The sequence below is a fragment of the Hetaerina americana genome, unplaced genomic scaffold (genome assembly GCF_022747635.1).
Source record: "Hetaerina americana unplaced genomic scaffold, ioHetAmer1.1.p SCAF_1, whole genome shotgun sequence".
Lineage (NCBI taxonomy): Eukaryota > Metazoa > Arthropoda > Insecta > Odonata > Calopterygidae > Hetaerina > Hetaerina americana.
The window spans coordinates 511966-532656 of NW_027286069.1; the positions used below are offsets into that span (position 1 = coordinate 511966).

Below are 20691 nucleotides of genomic sequence, written 5' to 3' on the forward strand. Positions count from 1 at the left end.
GACAGTGGTAGGAATTCAGAATACAGCAAAAAGAAATTTAAAATCTTCATTGCGTGCGGTACATTTACTGTTGTATTTCCAAGAATATGTATTTTACATGACTGAGGAAGTGAGAGCTGCAGATAGATGAGGGCCAGGTAAATAAGCTACAGGTGTAACAGCTGATTACATTGTTTAATTGAGGATTTAAGAACATGGACATGACCTTCAGGTTATGATTACCCTCTCCAACCTGATCTACACATATTACCACTCCCTTTCTCCTGCCAATAGACTGTCTCTCTGCCTCCAACTCAATAGTGTCATTTATCCGAGCAATCATTCTCTAAATAACACACAAAGAGTGGTATAAGATGTTGGTGGGATGTACATAATGCCCTTTCAGGAGAGAATGTTAGTCAATTGAGGAAGGCATGGGAATAGGATTGGCATGTGGGATGGAATGAAGGAAGCATCCATGTGGAATTGAAGAGGGATTTAATTTAGAGTTAGATGTCAGGGTGTGTTTTGTCAGGGGAGGCAAGGAAATGAATCCTCGTACCAATGTAGAGACCGTGCCCATTCAAAACCATCCTTAACAGGTAGCATATCAATTATAAAAATGCTCTTTATTACATTGAAGGCAAAAAAGATTATTTTGGCATTGTATTGAGGCAAAAGGAATGACCTCCATTGGTTTATTTATTATTTATTTATTTTTCTCCTTCCCTTAAAACAATGTGACAAGAGTTGATGCATTTTTGTGTTTGTCTCCAGATAACCATTGACATAGTGTCATTTTGCATTAAAAACCACTAAAATGGGGCAAAAACTGTCAATTTGCTTCCTTAAATCATGATATGTCAATTAAACTTTTTTTACATAATATGGGCAATCTATGAGAAATGGGATTAATTATTATTTCCGTGAAAACTCCTCATGACTAGATGAAAGATATAGTGACAGCACTGCATTACATCATCAATAGCTGAATATTTCTTCTCCACATTTATTTACACCAACGCAGAGATGAAATTACCGTTCCATTGATCCCCTACCCTCTTTTTCTCAAACCACTCATTACTGACAGTTCAATTCCCCCCCCCTCCCAACAAATAGTCACATTACACATCATGCTCTCACATAATGAAGGCTATACAAATCAATTTATTAAGGTCACAATTATGATCCATTAATGGAATTACAAACCTTTGGAAAATCATTGGAGTATAATAAGGAAATAGAAATTGCAAAGGATCTTTCTTGGCAAACATGGAAGGTTAAAAGCAAATACATACATGTTATCACGATATTAAGACCAAAATATTATGTAAAAGTACGTAAAATTAGCAGTTAAAAAAAATACTTCTGGTATAAATATTTAATTCACATACTTAATGGCCTACAGTGACATACACACGATTAATCTGATTCCTCAGAATCATCTCCACTATCACTTTCCACAGCAGCAGGCTTGGCATTGCCAAGACGATTGATAAGTTCTTTTGCAGGGTTGAACACACCACCTGTTTGCTGATTGCATAAATAGCATCTGGTAGATTTCTTGTACCTCTCCAAGGCACACTTTTCACAGAAATAATGTTTGCACCTGGAAAAGACAAATTGTCAGATGCAGAGAACTTATTTTCTGAAAGCACGAAAGGATCAGATGAAGGAATACTAATTAATGGATGAATTTTAGGTGCTAATGATGACCTTTGGTGACACAGTTTCAGGCGTAACATGGTGGAAATCCCTCATGATGAAAGAAGACACTTTGCTTTCCCACATAGAATTTGTTTTATTACGACCTAGGTTTAGTTACAGCATAACATCAAATTTAAAAATTTAACTATTTCCTTAAGAATTTACCGGAAAATATCGCACTGTAACGAAACCTAGGTTGTAATCAAAAGATTCTAACTGGAAAAGCAAAGTGTCTTCTTTCTTCATGACCTTAGGTGTTCAACACCAAAGATTTTATAAATTTTGATCCTAAATACCGTGAAACTGTGAAATCAGTACAAGCCAGAAATATAGGAATTGTGATACATTATGAACATTTCATTCTCAAATAAGGCGTTCTTAAAGATCAAGCCCCTCAAACAAAGATGAAAAGTATTCAGCATAGTATTTCCATAATCCACAAAAAAATTTCATTTTAATCCAATGAAGGTGTAATGAAATATCAGAGACTTTTCTCTTTATCATATGATTCAAGTAACGAAACAATTGATCCTGTTACCTTTAAGGTGCTAATGTAGAAGTGTTAGTTCCCTTTAACCAAGCACAGTTATCAACCCGAAGGTAGCTTTGATTGGTGAAGGTAGAGATTACCAGTATATTAATTAGGATATATATATATATATATATATATATATATATATATATATATATATATATATATATATATATATATATATATATACACCCACACACACACATATATATATCCTAATTTGCATGCACATGTATGTATACATACACATATAATATTAAACTTACTTGGTAACAATGGGATCTGTAAATGACGAGCGGCATATTGAACACTTGAAGGGCAAGTTGGATTCAGAGTCTGAATCTATTTCATATTGACCTTCACGTTCCTCTTCCTCTGTTCCCATTCGAGCCTCTCGTTCTAACTGCCATCCAAACTTATAGTCTGAACGATCATGGAGAAATTTGCAGCTATCTGAAATATTTAAAGTTGATTAGAAATAAAGCATTGAAGAACAAAGCAAGAGTGGGTCTTGAATTTCTAGAATCCAGTTCTTAGTTGTTGCCCAATATTCTTTATGAACATAGCCATTTATTTATTATTTTTCTCACATTACACACTGTCATGTTGTGGAAAGCACAGTTACAGGTTAAACCCAAATTGACTTCAACTGATGTTGTGTTAATTCAGAAATACATAACTGCAGTGAGTTAATGGTTAAAAAGAATAAGAAAATAGGTCATAAATAGCAAATGGGAAAGTGAAAGTGCTAAGGCATACCTTTCTATAAAGATATATCATATGTTATTACCAACATTAAATGTGTTTTTGTTCACAAGACTACTTCAATTCTAATAAAATATACTTTGCATAAATATTTGATGTGTATTAACTATAGCTTCGTACCCCATAAAATATAACAAGATAAACTTGAAATTCAATAAAATTATTCTGAACACACAAGACATTACCCATGCTAAAAATGTACACATTTGTACTGATTATGTAAGTTTATCAAGATAAGTATATTTTTCTTAATAATAGTACTCAATTATCTACCAGAATGAAAATGAAATGCCAATGGCTTTTCAACAGGAAGAGTAATACTAGTAATAATGAGGAACGGTAAAGGAGGAGTAATGTAATAGATATGTATTTAATTCATTAATTTATGTATTATTTTGGTGACCAAAAATGAAATAAAAGCATACAATTCCACAAATGTTAATACCAACAAGAGTGTAAATGAGCAACATTAACAGAGTGGAGCTCCCTTTACTGAATATTTCAGGAGGACTAATTATTCATAAAAACATTACTTTAAAATACATAAAGTATTCATAAAAACATTACTTTAATATTCCTTTCAATAAAAAGAAGAGAGAAACACAAGAAGTAAGATCTGGTGCTTTCCCTTGTTGAAGTTTTCTCTGGGCTTCTACCGGGTCAGGGGATCCACATTGGCCAACGTTTCGATGTTCGACTCGTGCATCGTCTTCAGGGTCCTCATCTACCCTGAGGACGATGCACAAGTAGGGCATCAAAATGCTGACCAATATGGAACCCCTGACCCTGTGGAAGATCCGAGAAAACTTCTTCAAAGAAACACAAGAAATTGGAAATTAGTCTGTAAATTATTTTTTCTGTCTTTGTTATTCGACCTCGTACTTCTTATGAGATTATAAGTTGAGAGTTGCATCATATTGAAAAATTAGTCCAGAGAATACTAAAGCAAAAAAATTTATAAATACACATCCACACAATTGAAAGAGCACGTATGCATTGGCATGATTCAAAAATACGAAGAGGCAGTTGATGGCCCCCAAACTATTTTTTTCTCCACAATTTGGAATTTCACAGTATATAGATGCAATGAGAAGTTTTGGCATGTGGGCGGAAACGAATTTTCCATGTGTGCCCATAACTCAGCCCTAAGGTCGTGGATTTGAGTCTTGCCCATGGCGTGCGCGCATTGTGATGCACTCCTGAATGCAAGAAGGGAGTGCAATGTGCTAATTTTGGCAAAATACGCATACGTCATTATTGCTATTGCAATAGGAGCACTGATCAATCAGATAATTAAATGGATTTAATGGATGATGATAACCAGGCATGGATCTTAAATTTATAAGAATTGCATTTTGAGAGAAGAAAAAATATTAAATCAGCACAAGTACCTCCAAATCCACAAAATCCAGTCTCCTTGTAGTCTTTGCACAGATCTGGCTGATAATCCCACCTCACAGTTGATCTCAGATTAGAAGGTGCTCGTATTGGACCTTTTCTTACCTAAAAGAGCCACATTTTCTTTAAGAGTATTTAACATCATTCATTTCAGTAATAGGTAAATTGAGTCAGTTTGAAATAGTATACATAGGAGTCTCTAGGGTAAAGAAAAATATAATACGTTTCTTACTGAACTCAGTTCATTACATAGGTAAGAAACTTAAATAACATCAATCTGGCCCAGCTATACATTCGACATCCAAATATATTGAAATACTAATAAAAAACTACATCAATTGTGGGGAAAGCAAGAGGTTGTGTTGGCAAGGATACATATTGGTTTTGCTATGTTGTAATGTATAGTTTATAAGCACATACAATACGAATCATCATTGACTATAATAAAATTTGTTGTCTCCTACATAACTTTATGGAATTTGCATAACATATTGAAATAAAATGAAATTTTTGACTTTGTAATTCCACACACTTTATTTAAAAACCTGGGTCGTGTTTTGTAAATAAAGGGTGTGAAATTACAAAGTCAATAATTTAATTTCAATATCATTGACTCTTTCCGTAACAATATCCACATTTAATCTAAACTCAGAACATGAGGGTTTTGGGGTATAGATAAAAAGGTTGAATCGCTTATAGCCGAGGACAACATTTCAAAAGAATATAAACCACTGACGTTCATTACTGAAGTTGAGCTGGAGAAATACCCTATGATGTAACATCTTTTTCGCCCAAAGAGCCAATTACACAAGTCTTTCCCTGACATAAAAATATTTGCCTTTTTACCTTTTCCATGAAAAAATTAATTATTAGTCACAGGTCATTTTTATAAGTAAAACAAATTACCATTCGAGTCCCTTTGTGATACAAAATGGAGAGGAAGAGGCATCTGCATGTCACACATAGCTGTTTAAGATGAAGCCAAAGAGAGAGAGAGAGGGGCCCATCTGTGGTCTCTCCTGTGAATTGCCTCAGTAAATGCTCACAATGGACTCTTGTACAGTTAAATCACAGACGAAATATACATTTTCCAGATTACTTCCTTAAGCATTTCACGACACTTTTGCATCCTTGAAAAAATATTTTCTTAATCCAGAAAAATGTTAAATAATTATGATAACTGGATTTTTGATTCTCAGAATACCATAATTATTACCATCATAAGAACAATGTGATAATCCCCTGATTCAATAACAAACATTTAGATAGAAATGTGCACTATGGAAAATTTATATTACCATTCCACTGGAGGCGTTCCCTTGTGCAGTGTCCCTCTTTTCATAGTATTGCATATAATTGTTAATGCCTCTGTACACCTTGTCATCTTCTTTTCCTTTTAACTCCTGCAGAATAAATAAAATAAAAGCAATGTGAAGAAACACGGGATTAACAATATTAATAATTATTTTCCAATTTAATTACATCCTAACTAAAATGATTTCACACCATATGCAGTCACTGCATCTGTACAATTTACTGCTCCTGCAACAACTTTATGTAGCCTGTTCTAGGGTATAGAGCTAATCATTTAATTAGGCTAAATAGAATAGTCAGAAATAATTTTTGGTATTGGATGCGCAATGTAAGCTCTTCCCTTTTTTCTTCGTCATGTGATTTTGATAAATGTTATCATATTATAAAAAACATCCAAATACGTTTGTGGCTATACAAATAGGCTCATAAAATACACGATTCAATTAAGATGAAAAACCAAACTCTACATCCAAATGTTAACACATAAACCATAGAATGTTTGAGGGTGAGCATATATGAGATGAAAAAGCCAATAATTAATTAATATTTGTCCAAAATATTAATCCCTACAAATATTTAAGTGTGTATATTTAGAAAGGAAAAAATAAGAATGGCATGAGATGACCCCAAAAAAGACAGTTTTTCACAAAGCTACCACAGAAAAGTACCTAAAATATGATCCCAATGCGAATGCAACATCAATTTGGTACATTCAAACTAAAACCAAAATGATTATGAATTATGTTTTTCAAAAATAAAAAATATCACTTATTCCATAATTATTTTTCAAAATTGTGAGTTGTCGCCAAAGTATTAACATGAATATAAACCTATTATTTTGAAATTACAAATGAAATATTTTGCAATAATGAATAAAATGGCGTTTTTACGTTTAGTACAGCGATATCACAACTCTAACTTGAGATAAGAGTTTTTGTGAATGTGTGCATGCCATAGCAGATTGAAAAAAGTTTAATCATCATATATTTAAACCAAGCGAGAAAAAAAATTAGCAGCCATGATAGTCCATTAAGATTACCAGGCTATATAAAAAATGGAAGATCTGAAGCAAAAAATTTATTCTACATTGTATCACTTGAAAGGAATACTTATTAAAATTAAGTATTACCTTGTTTATCTTCTGCGCTTGCTCAAATATTGCTTGTGCATCTCTATCGGCTTCAGTTTCGGTTTCTAATATCGCAGTTGCCCCCATGTCACTAGGACCTTCCGGCCCTGTAGTTCTCTTTGAGCGGTATGATACCAAAACCGACTCCACATCATCTTCGTCCTCATTTTTTAAAGAATCTTCCTTCTTATTTTTTAAGGAACCAGCAGTCTATAACAGAGAAACAAATTATCACAATAACTGATGAATGTTGTAATATATAAGTAACTTGTAACATCAAGATAAACTTACAGTCTGAAAAAGTGGATTGTTCTCGTTTACTTTCTTTTCCTTTTTCACAACCGTTGTTTCGTCTTCGCTACTGTCTAAAAAAATCACATTTTAAGATTGGTCTGTGAACTTTAATAATCAAGGATTTCACCAATTTTTCAAAGTAAGACGGGCACTAACCTACGGGTAAGTCCCATCGAGAAGAAATGTACTATAATGAAAATTTTACTGACTTGATTCATTTTCTGTTTTTCTTTTTCGAGTTGCTTGATTTCTTATGGGGCGCCTTTTAAAGGAGAATACACATGTTTTCTTCTCAGACATCCTTGATTTTCTTCAAATAGTGGCAGCCGTTAAAACAAGAAGATGGTTCTTAAGTTTATCCTTAGAGCTTTAATCACGTATTCTCGAGATTCACGATTTCAAAACACTGTGTTAGATGTTTCTTTTTTCCTCCGACTTAATCCTTCAGTTGATAGCCTACAGTGGCGCCATTGTTAAAGTTTGGAACCCTATTGTATATTTGAAAAGGCGCCAATTTAAGAATTTTTCTTGGGAGGGCCAAATTCCCTGGTGAGAGTCCTTACATCGTAATATATATACATAATTGTGTATATCTAACATTAAGTCCTTCTTTAAGTCTCTTAAGACATTAAGCCCCTCAGTTATCATCATCATGGTGTATTTATCTGAGAATTGGATTGTAGCGGCTCTTGAAACTTCCCTATTCATTGCCTGCATCATCATTATGATATACAAGTAAACTATTGTGCTTCAGGTTATGGCAGTCAATTTCCCTGTTCTTCTTGTAGGTTACACTCTACAAATTACTTCTTCATTTGTTGCCCTTTTACCGATTTTATGTCCAGAATTGCATCTGTACTTGTCAGTAAGTTGTTCATAATGCCCATCGGGTAAATCATCTTAACTGATGCCACGAGGTACATTTAATGACCGCTATTAACATTTATCATTTTGTACCATCATTTTGCCTGTAACAAATACTATATTTCTTTTATTCTGTTTCCATCTTCTAATTTGGAATATTATGTAATATTGATATTTTGTCTGCGTTAATTAATCTAACAAGGTGTGTATATGTGCTTGCATACCATCTAAAAATATCTTTCATTCATTGCAAATAAAAATTCTTAAATTCTAAATTATATTTTGATTTAATATTTATGATGTGTCCTATATTTTTCTTGCACACCAATCCTTGGGCAAATAAAATTATTATTATTAATTCTCAATAATGATCACCTATGTATCTTTAAGTAATTTGGACCCATATGTAAATGTTTTTATAATTTGGAACTAATCTATGTTTGTGCCTTTCTTTTAGTAAAAGGGTTATAACTGGCAATTAATATCTAAAGTATTCTTCTGTTGCACCCCATTTCCATCTTCTCTAATCATCTTTTCACTGCTGCTCTTGGTTTCATGACTGTTGAAAAGTAGACTCCAAGCTTTTAATAAATTGCTACATTGTACTCATGTTAGTTCAATTTGCCGTAAGTTGTTGTCGCTGCTGATAGAAAGCCTTTACCACCATCTCCATTCTTATTACTATGTCCCTCTTGCTTATTTCTTAACTGGTGATTCTGCTTCCAAAATATTAAAACTTCCACTGGTTACATTGCTCCTTTCGATAACCCTAGAGATTATCTTTCCTAATCTGACTATAGACCATTCATTATTACCTTAGTTTCAATCTTGTTCTTCTTGAGGTTGCGCTTTTTCAAACCCCAACCATGTTGACTTATATCCTTTTATGTCATCTCACTTCTCTGTAAGTAAAGCCATGGCATCCAAAATTTGCTGCATATTCATCCTTTCTCCTTAATACAAAAATCTATCTCTTCCTTGACCTCGTTATTTGCCTTTTCAATATATACTTAAAATATTGATAGTAATAATGAGGAACTGTGCCTTACTCCTTTCTTTATTTGACTCTACCCTGCTTACACCACATCTTATCACTACTGCCTAGTTTTTATATAGTGTGTGGATCAAACTCTTGCTCTTATAGCTCAATACAATGTCCTTTGGAGTATATAGAATCATATTGTCCAGCCATGTTGACAAAAGCTTTCTCAAGCTTATCAAATACAATTCGAGTATGTTGATCTTTCCATATCTTCTTCTTTGTGATAAGTGGTAGGAATTCTGGTGGTAGGAATAGCTTCTCATGCTGCTCCTAAATCTATTTGCTCCTCATTCAAATACTGTTCCATTCATTCTTTGGTGTAATATTTTTGTCAGACTTTCGATGCATGGATCATCAGAGAGTATGTGAGTTTAGAAATATGTATGATAAACACTAGATAGGTAAGCATATGGGGTCAGTGTCTAAATTCTCTTCATTAATTACAGTGCTTTAAATAGCATCCTTCAGACATCAGTTGGGTGTTCATTCCAAGTTAACTTGGAGTACAGTAGAAAACCTAATAATTTTACAAGTTCATTCATGTCAAAAGGTGTATCATTCATGTGGAAAATAAGGTTTTGAGTTTTCTCTGTGTTTAAGAATAATATGTTGGCAGATAACCATTTTTCTTGATGAAATGAAAGCCTCCAGTATGGGTATTATTTACAAGATTTCTAGTCCTTACCTTTTTGGTGTTTTGGCAAGTTCTGCTGAATTGGAGATTATGACATTATCAGCGATGGTAGGGTCCACAAAGATCAGAGGCATGACTGGACAGACTGATCTACCGTCAAGTTCCTAAATAGGGGCCTTTATCCTTGAAAGAATACTATTCAGAAAAGTACTGAATTACAGTCCAGTTACTTTTTCCCCTAAACAGAGGAAAAATCAACTGGACAGCCTGTAAAGTTGGCACTTAGCTCTTTGTATTGTTAGACGAAATCAATCTGGAACAAATTTTATTCCTTGGAAATCATAGTTTAACACTTTCAGGCTCTCTGATATTTGAATACTCTATGAACACTTACTTTGCCAAAACATTTAGAAGTATTTTGCAACTTTTTACCATGATTTGATAACTACTTCTCACTTGCACCATTTTGTTTTGATTTTTTGGTAAAAAATATGAATTAAAAAAAAACCACAGTTATCAACCCAAAGGTTGGTTTTTTAAGTGCAGTAGAGCTCAGCTGATAACTGCTTAATCCAATGACAAGAGTAAATCACTCATCAGAATGGGGAAGGCTGTTCTTTTAAGTGTGGTTTCCCAGGAATATCTGGTACTCGTAAAATCACAAGGTTTAGGTGAAGCTGAGGGTGCCCAGAGGCATCACTCGGAATCCAACCCAGTCCCTCTGGTCAGTAACCCAGCACTACTCACTGGATTGCTCATGATACTGATTTGAATATTTATTAATATCATTTTAAATGATTCCCAGTTTTTTTAGAACAGTGAAATACACTACATCTGACTACTTCAAGGTAATAATACAATACTATCTAATGACCCTTTATTGAAAAAAATCTCTCCATCAACAGTTTTCTATCATATGAAAAAGGCTTTTGATGGTATTGACCATGGGCTACTTTCTAGAAAATTTATAGCCAGAAGTATCATTAATAGAGTCTTAGATTTTTTCATGTCTCACTGAGAGACATTAAACTACCAAATTGGTCGAGACAAAGTGCTCATATAGTCAGAGTGTGTTAAGTTTGTTGGCTTTATTAATACATGGAGTTTAAAGAGGACTCTGTAAAACCAGTGGTAGGCTATGAGAGCACTCAAATTTCAGCAGAGTGTTCAACATGACCAAATAATATTTTCAGGGCACAGGAGTGACTTATCATGCTTTGCGTGGTGTTTTTTTTAAGACTAATTCTATTCATTATAAATGACTTGCCTATTACTTGAACTAATAGATTTGATAATGCAGTTAGTACTTGTTTTAGCATAAAGTCTAATAGTGGATAATATATAGTCATTGGGTTACATAAATAATGCAGCAACATAACTAAAAATTATCTTCAAATTGAAAGATTGGAGTGTTATTTTAGGGGTAAAAGCATTCATCTATTGACAATTGGAACCCAGGTTAAGCATTGGGCTAAAGAATATTGGGGGCAGTCCTTGCCATATTAATGCAAACTGTGCAGATTTCTGGGTACTTTCTTGTCCTTCCGGAGAAACCACAGCCACAGGGAATGGAATTGACCTCCACTACCATAATGGGAGAAATTCAAATAATTATGCTATAGAGATAAATAAATGGTGGGTTCCCCTCTCATCAATTAGAGTAACTTTAAACCTTTTGCTTGGAGATTCAACTTTGATTTTGATTTGGCTATAAATACTAGGGTAGTTTGAATGGCTCTCAGAATCACCACAAGATGTCAGCGCTAGCACAACGAGTATCCTGCATAGTAATAGTTAGCCATTTACGAGTAAAAATCCTAAACTGATCGTTGGGGATACGTCTCCTATCTCTCCAATCTACTCCTATTTTCTCTATCATTCAATAATTTAATCAAATTCATTCAAGAAACTACCTTTTCCAAATATATGCAACAGGGAAGTATATCCTGATCGCATTCTATAAAAGGTCTGTCTCAAATGTTGTAGGACTGAGTCGATTAAAACAAATGTATTGCCAGAATTGATACACTCATATGACTCTAACGTCTTCGATGTAGTACCCTTGTGCGTCCACACATCTCTGCCAGTGGATTTTCCACGTCTCGTATGCCTTCTGAAAGGCAGTGCCTAGAATGCTGCTAAGCTTCCTCGTAACGGTCTGTTGTAACGCTGCCACAGAGCCGTGACGACGTTCTTTCAGAATGGATTTAAAGCGGGGAAGAGGTAGAAGTCTGGTGTGGGGCAACGTCAGGGCTGTAGTATGGCTGATACGTGGTCGAAAAACTCTTGGCAACTTCGCACACACCTTTCTCATGCCCATGTTTTAGGTCCAAAGTCGATGCACATCACTTTTAGTGAGGCAAATTTTATCAGAAACCCCGCGAAGACTTAATCTGCGATCCCTGTCCAACAAAACCTTCACTCTTGCAAGACTTTCGTCAATTTTTGAGGTCGAAGGGCGTCCTGAACGTTCAGCGTGTTTAACATCTTATCTACCCTCCCAAAACAACTTGTTCCACTCAAAAACACCTGATCTACCCATGGAATTATCATCATAGGCTGCATTAAGGATGCTATGAGTCTCTTTCCCAGTTTCAGGCAACATTCGATGGCGTAGTGCTGTTCCAACAACAGGTTTATGACGGAGCGTAACGAGGTCACGTTATAGAGGTTACGCAAACGAGCTATCCATACTCAGCAGAGGCTGGGAGCCCACTACCACCGGCCTTCAGCCTTTCCTGAGACTCCCTTCTTTCGCAAAATCAAATTTATTTTCCTGTAGTCCTCACATACGGCTACTCTAACCTTTTTCAGGGAAGTAACCTCAGAAAAACCCCATGGCCTAATTCCTTCCTCATAACTGCTTTGGAATGGCGTATAAAAACTCTCCTACCGCATTTTTTAGGTATTTTATTAGTTCCCAGGGGATTTTATCCATCATCACGGCCTTATTTCCATTCAATTCATTAAATGCCCTTTCTGTTTCGCCTTACGAGTATTCCTGGGTCAAAGTGATCCTAGCTGATGTGAGATTAACCTTGTCTTATCTAACCATGCTGGCCTAATATCTTTGCCAAATAGTTATAAATAAATAAATATATATATATATCCCTCTTTTTATTATTTAATCTCTCTTTTGTCTTTCTTAGTTAAATTAATAATATTCCTACCTGACTATTAAATAGTTTGCACCACTTTTCCCATCTAGCTTCGTGATAGTGACCTTTCTTCCTTCCGTTGTACCCATTTCTCCCTTCCATTGCAGTCTCATATAATCGCCATACGTCTTTCACCACGCTTCTATCGCTCCTGTAGTTTCCCGTCTCAATTTATTTTTTATCTCTTTGTACTTCCTTTCTCTTAATTCTGTTTACTTTCTTTCACTTCCGAGGAAACTGCGGGAGATGTCGCGACAATAACTTCTAACGGAGTCATCAGCTAATGTGCGCTACAATGCAACAATTTTAAATTGTAAGAATCATTTGCCTCGACCGGATTCGAACCCAGATCCCTCAATGTCCGGGAGAATACTTTAGCTAGTTAAGCTACCGAGGCGTCCTCTTACGCTCCGAAATGCCGCCAGCTCTATTTTTTCTGTCCCTGTCCTCAATATGGTCCTAACATTAGAAGTCTCAATTTTTACTGGTGTGATCCTTATTTCTCTGAGTCATCTTTGCTGCTGCTGTCAGTTTTGTTTTGTAAGGATTCCATGAGATGATAATCGCGCCTCCCCCACCCTAATAATTGACACAGGACCCAATGGACCAGGGTCCGTAGTTGCCAGGACTCACACCCAGATCTCTGCGCATTATTGTTGCATGTGATAGTTAATTGCGGTGATTTCCCGTTGCCTTCTTCAATAGTCTTTTTAACGCGGCAAAGGTTCTTCTGCAGGGTTGAACAAACACAACCTGTTTGCTGATTACATACTTGCATAAATAGCATCTGGTAGATTTCTTGTACCTCTCCAAGGCACACTTTTCACAGAAATAATGTTTGCAACTGGAAAAGACAAATTGTGCATAAGATGTAGAGAACTTATTTCCTGAAAGTACTGAAGGATCAGATGAAGGAATACTAATTAACATATGAATTTTAGCTGTTGATGATGACCTTTGGTGCCACAGTTTCAGGCGTAACATGGTGGAAATCCTTCATGATGAAAGAACACACTTTGCTTCTCCACATAGAATTATTTTATTACGACCTAGGTTTAGTTACAGCATAACATCTTTCGGTTAATTCTTAAGGGAGTAGTTAAATTAGTAAGGAAGATATCCCACTGTAAAGAAAACCTAGGTTGTAATTAAAAATTCTATGTGGAAACACAAAGTGTCTTCTTTCATCATGGCCTAAGGTGTTCAACGCCTAGGATTTTATAAATATTGATTTTTAAATAGGCCACACAGTGAAACCAGCACAAGCCAGAAATATAGGAATTGTGATACATTATGAACATTTTATTCTCAATTAAGGCATTCTGAAAGATAGAACCCCTCAAACACAGATGAAAAGTATTCAAAATAGTATTTACATTATGAATTAAAAATTCATTTAAATCCAATTAAGTTCATAATGAAATAGCATAGACTTTTCTCTTTACCATATACTTCAAGAAATGAAACAGTTGACACTGTCATATTTAAATTGCTAATAGAGAAGTGTTAGTTCCCTTTAACAAGCACAATTATCAATCAGAAGGTGGGTTTGATAGGTGCGGGTAGATATCACCCAATACTAAGCCCAACGGCACGTGAAGTTCGCGCATCAGGGTAGTGGTACCTCTTTCCTCTGGTATCAGTTTTTCTGTGGTTTCCCAGGAAGATCTGGTACCCAAAATATCACACAAGCTTGGGTGAAGCTGAGGGTGCCCAGGGAGTTATGCCAGGGAATTGAGCATTCAGCAGCCCAGTGCTCTACCAACTGGACTATCACATCCCTCCAATATATGCAAGACATTTGATCTGTAACTTAAATTTTGATCCGTGAGTGATTCCCAGCCTAGCTGCTCTAATATTTTGGATACGCTTGTAAGTTTATCATAACAACGTTTTACAAATCTAGCTTCTCTATGCTGCACGCGATCCGATTCGGCAATCAAACTTACTTCGTAAGGATCCCAGCATATTCTAAATGACAATTTCTAGCTAGCGAAATCTAACATTTCTCTTTATTATTTTCATTTCATTTTCCCTGTACTGTTCTAATAAACCCTAATTTTTTGATAACTTATCCACACATTCCCCGTACCTTTTTCTTCCGATGCAGTAGGCGTTCGGGAGGAAACTTCAAGGTTGTAGTCCCTGTGGAAGTTCTATTTAAAAAATATTAATGAATTTAATGATTGATTAAAACATAAAGAAAACCTTAATTTGTGAATTAATAATTCACTTTGTTCCCTTATTACTTTCCACAGTCCATAATTTCGGCTTCTTCCGGAGCAAAATCTAAACAATCGAATATTTTAAATTATTTCCAAAGGAGTTACAGTTTTGCTGAAACCTTGTTTAGATTTTGAAATTGCCCTGATGAAAAAGAGTACGTGAAACGGCGAGTCCCCTTCTCATATTAGTCAACCAAATTCAATCAAAAAACTTGTATTTAAAATATATGCAAGTTAATGTAATAAAAGTGTATGCATACAAGTTTAGCAAAAAAATATTATAGTTTGCTAGTTATGAGATGATGAAGACTGTGACAAAGGGGAGAATGATAGACAAACGAGGATAGAGCCATTGGACGTGATGAAGGGAGGAAGTAAGTATAGAGAGATGAAGAGATGCCCATTTTAGAGTAGGATTTTGGGTTGTGTTTTGTTAGCAGTCACAAACTATTTATTTGGTAGTTGTTTCCATTCGGAACGTACCTTAACCGGTAAATTACCTTTAATAATATTTCCTAGTTAGTCATTTTGGCTTATTTCATTGTGAACGCGAAGTAAAGTCTTTTTCGGTGACATATTATTATAATATGAATTAACATGCTGCGATTGATAAGATATTTCCTCGCTGTAAGTGATCCCACTTCTTCATTGGCACTGTATCACATGTTTTTTACCATTATCACATGTTGTAGGGTGTAATTGGGACGCCTTAAGTGATCCTATAAGTAATTAATAGCAATAAGGTACCTTACTAAGAGAATAACCACGATAAAACGAAAAGAACTTATATCCACTGTAGGCGTTGCGGATGCTTGCGGTTTCTAAAACGAAAGTATGGGTCAAAATTAGTCTGGTGTGTAATCACCCTCTGCCACACACCCTTGCATAGGCTTACATATAACTAAAAAAATAAACAAAACTAAGTACCTAATAAGTGTACCGGCGAATATCGTCAACCAAAATTTTCTAGCCCGTGGGGTAAGTGTTACTTCATTTAATATGTGCTTTTGCATGTACAACCGTTGTGTATCACTTGTAAATGCATTTTCAACCGACGAGCCGTTGCAGAAAGGGGTTATGTATGTCTCCAATGAGAAGGGATTACTTACTTTAAGATGCTTCCTAACTTTTATACATGGCGTCAACCCACATAGTATTTACACTTTTAATTCCTCAACTCTCACGTACTTGAAATCCGGGAATCAAAGTTTTTTTTATTGGATGAAGAATTAGTAAACTTTTTGAATAGGCAGCTTACGTTCGTTCTATGGGGTCTTATGCATAGAAAATTATATGCCATACTCGATGGCAATAAGCAAGGAATGCTACACTCTATTATTCACGTTAGCTCAAATCAAATACTGCTTCGATATCATCGTGTTTTTCTGGAATGTTGAGAAATGCAAGGAGTTGGCTTCCAACCGTGGGATCCCTCGCACAATGGGTTTGGATTGGTGTCCGTGTTGGAATGTGAACGGCGTCATTGGAGCGAAAAGCGCAATAAAACCAATTGTCATCACTGAAAAATTTTATTGTGGACTTAAAATGGGAGTAAAACTGGATATAATATAATTTAACGAGATTGGTAGTTTCAAAATATACTATTTTGCTTACGCGAAAGATCCATAAAACGTATCGATACTTATCATTCCATGAGAATTGATTTGGAAGAAGTGATAGCGTAAATTCCTGTGTACGAGGGACGGCATTTGGCATTCATTCGGTGGCAAAGAAAGTGCATATGGAAGGACCCCTGTGCTTAGATATTTGTTTATGGCATAAAAGACTGCCCTCTCGCAAACGGAGCATTTTCGTCCAGAACTGTTCGACTTAATGCCGATACAGCACTCGGCTGCTGCCATAGCTATCTTGGCGGACTTTCCTCCTATCTTCATATCCTTTTCGTGATGTCTCATGCATTTAAGTAATGTAAACATTTGATCTGGGCGCGAGCTTATGCATTATTATTTCTAATTTAACAATTTTGCCTTCCGTTTGAAACTTTCCCTAATGTGCAAAGGACTTTCTTAGGATCCAAGGGTGGTGATGGTTTGACGCCACACAACACCCTCAGAGGATGAGATATGAATAATGAGAGAGATTATTATTAGGGTAACGAGTTAGGGGGCGGGAACAACCAAAAAAGTCTTAAGGTTAAACTATGTTTGATCGGGGAAGATAACTGTGATGGGTTTTTATCCCGCGAAAGAAAGAATTATCGACGGTGTTGCCATCAACATGGCGCGCGCTCCTGTATCTCATCTGTCTCGGTCTCTGTCACGAAGTGGGAAAAGTGTGGGAATATAACTCTTCCGAGTGGTTTTTGGCGCTAATGCGATGAAAGGCGACACGAATCCTTCAATTCTTTCACCTCCTCGCCATCGCTTCTACACTTCTTCCGCGAGACCGTTAAAATTTGAGGCTGGGCCCTCCTCTTCTGGTCTCCTCCCGGCGAGGGCGTGGGGGAGGAAGGGGGTCGTGGCTAACGGGGGGAGGGGTCTGAGGATGGGAGTGCGGTGGGTCGGAATGGGGAGGGAAACAAGGGGTGGGCGGGCCACTGAGCAGAGCGAGACCGACCCAAGAAAAGATTCGAATCCAGAGGTGGGGATCGCCAAAATGCTGGAAGCGGGATGTTCCGTGATCATTCTGTTTGATTTTGGAGCAATACTAATTAAATAAAGTAAACACGAGGCGCATAAATGCCGCTCACGAAACGCGACATATTGTCTACTTGGATTTCTGTATTTGTTGACAGTGTTGCCATGGATATTACTGGGAACAATTGGTACCAAATATAAAAAAAGGTTTATTAATGGAGTAATATTTCTGCTTCCATAAGTTAAACGAGAAATCGAATATTTGGGAAGATATTTTGAAGTTTAATATCACATCTCGTGATGTTTTAAATATGTAAGTTCAGAAAATTCCCTTCCCGAAACCCGGCATGTTGTTTATTTGAAATTCCATATTTGTTGACATTTTTGACATGAGTATAACTGGGAGATACTATAACCAATTAAAAAAACGTTTCATTAGTGGAGAAACGACTCTAATTCCGTGAGCGAAACGGAGAAATATAATTTTTTTGTAAGTTGTATACACGTGTGCCTGTGCAATGAGTGTTTTAATCCTGTACACATAGGTATCCAATTATGCGGGGAGCGAGTTGAGAAAAGAACTGCATTATAACACCACTCTCAGGAAATGGATGATTATGTGATGTGTTCCCATTTTCACCAAATAGGGTTATTCAAGGAAGGACTGTTGAAATTTAGGATGTAGGAATTTTGCTTGCACTCTACTATAGTTCAGATGCCTTTTCAACGTATCCTTTTACGCTAGATTGAGTCATCGAGAATTGTTATTTCATTCGGTTCATCATTAATTTTGTTTTATCGTTGGGTTCGTCTTTTCATAAAATAGAATATCGTTATGCCATATTAAAAGAAAAAACAAAGTAAAATTAATTATATTCTATGGTTTCCAACCACAGACTCGTAACTTAAAATAATAAAATCCGCCATGGCGGTTGCAAATGCACTCACTTCTCTGCTGTTACGATTCTGCATAAAATATACGCGCTGTGCCAAGTTTGCGTGATTTGATGTTGTAATGAATTTTGTGTGATTCATGAAGGGTTTGCACAGATACTCACCATTGGAGAACCTAACAGCCAATTGACATTATTTATGTCAAAGCATTGTGCGAGTAATAGAAAAATCTAAACAACTTTTCAAAGAAAAGTTTCCCGTCCATAAAAACGTTTTCTAGGAATTTCTCTAGATTAACTCGTAATTTATTTGCTATTAATATTTTATAATTAACTTTTTAGAAGTGAAAATATACCCAGTAAATTTTTTTGCATTTTAGTTCAAATTTTTTTGCATCGATATGGAGAAGGAGAATTTAGTTTTACCCTCTAGTGTCCTGCGCGTTAGTTTACAGCATTCAATATCAGATGCAGGCTATACCAACATTATTATTTTGAATTATGAGAAATGAATTGATGAATAAGTAAAGAAAAGAAGCGCGGAAAGTTTTAAATTATTTATTTAATGAATATATTGAAGGCATAATAGACTTATGATTACATGCTAATATACCTCAGGAGAGAGTAATTTATAGGTAATTTTTTATGAGGTAACAACAACTGAGGGGTAATTTTCACACAAATGTCGGATCCCAGGCATCTTCTTTTGCCGTGAGGAAATCCTCCCTGGTCAACGTCTTTCTCGGAAACACATCAACCCGGGAAACTCTTGCTCCCGTTACAAGACATAAGCCTGAGACACGCGGAAAAAGATATCCATGAAGTGGTATTTTGCCGGCCGGCCAATTGTCCCCACTGTAATTTTATTCGAGAGGTGGATTATGTCGATATATCTTCTTCGATAACTGACCGTTTTAATATGATTGCCGACTATTATGAAGCGATGATTCCACTCTTATTTTCGATTCTAGTGATTTCAGTTCGATTCTTTTAAGTTTCGGGTTCTCACCGACTCGGTTCTGATTCCAACTCTGTGGATCCAAGTGGACAAATAGAAGTCGGCTTAGGACATAGAATAACGGTTGAAGAAATTTTGCAATTTTTATTGGATTAATTATGATTTTTATTACATTCCAAACCCACTCAATATCAATCAGTTTTGTAAATAAAATATTTATATTGAATTTAATATGCGTGAATGGATTCTCTATCTCTGGTTAAAAAGAATAATTGAAAAAGAACATACTACTATGCCTTAATGTGGGGAATGTATTTGACGACGCAAACAGTAAATTACCAAAGACCATCTGGTATATACCCACACACTACCGAAAGAGGTCATTTTCATTGGTATTCAATTAATTCATATTTTCAAGAAATTCATCAAAAGAATTTATGAGCTTTTTGAGCCATTAGGTGACAGAATAAATAAAAATAGGAGGAGGGATTGAAAATTTCCTGTGGAGCTCTCAGTGTTTAATAAGTAATCTACATAATATAAAGGTGTTGATATACACAATTCGCAGTCACCAACAAATTTCATTGACGTCAGCAAACTCTTGACGGTAGTAAGTAGTGGTGTCAGGATAACCAGTGCAGTAGCCATCGTGATAATTGGATCGTTGTGGAAAATGCTTGGCCTTACTACCATGATATATAATGCTCTAACGCCATTTCGAATCTCGCTGAAGAATCATTCACAGCGAAACAACCGAAAGAGTATACTCGTAGGAATGCTGTATTATTGCCAGAACTCCTCATGAGTCATAATTATTTGACAGTTTTGTTCAATGCTGCCACACACATTGCACTCAACCATGTGCTACATATAAAGGTGAATATAAGAGCGCCACAACTTCGGGCATGTATCTTAGGGTTTCATTTTGGTGACCTTAGTGGCCAATGTAAAATGTATAAAAGAAATGTGACTTGGCAGAAAGCTGGGAGATTAAAATTTGGAAATCGAATGCAAATAACCGCGACAACTATGGATACACGTGTGGAAATTTATGCATTAAAAATGTTGGCAGGTGAAGCTCTTCTGATTACATTGAAGGGGCTTAATAATTGAACAATAGTAATAATGACAGGTTCTAGTTGAGTATACGTAAGCTCGTAGGCTACTGCATGCTTGAAAGGATAAGATTAAAGGAAAGGAGA

At 35.8% G+C, this 20691-nt stretch overlaps 1 protein-coding gene across 1 annotated transcript; it reads right to left on the reverse strand.

The window, feature by feature from the left end:
- Window positions 1-64: 64 nt before the first annotated feature.
- mdlc (RING finger protein mdlc) lies at window positions 65-7540 on the reverse strand. The gene is made up of 7 exons (XM_071584375.1): window positions 7328-7540; window positions 7116-7189; window positions 6825-7034; window positions 5680-5784; window positions 4375-4486; window positions 2485-2671; window positions 65-1588 (listed from the first exon to the last, which is right to left on the reverse strand). Exons 1-7 carry the CDS (start codon window positions 7416-7418, stop codon window positions 1402-1404), a joined length of 966 nt encoding a protein of 321 aa, XP_071440476.1. The 5' UTR covers window positions 7419-7540; the 3' UTR covers window positions 65-1401.
- Between the last annotated feature and the right edge of the window lie 13151 nt (window positions 7541-20691).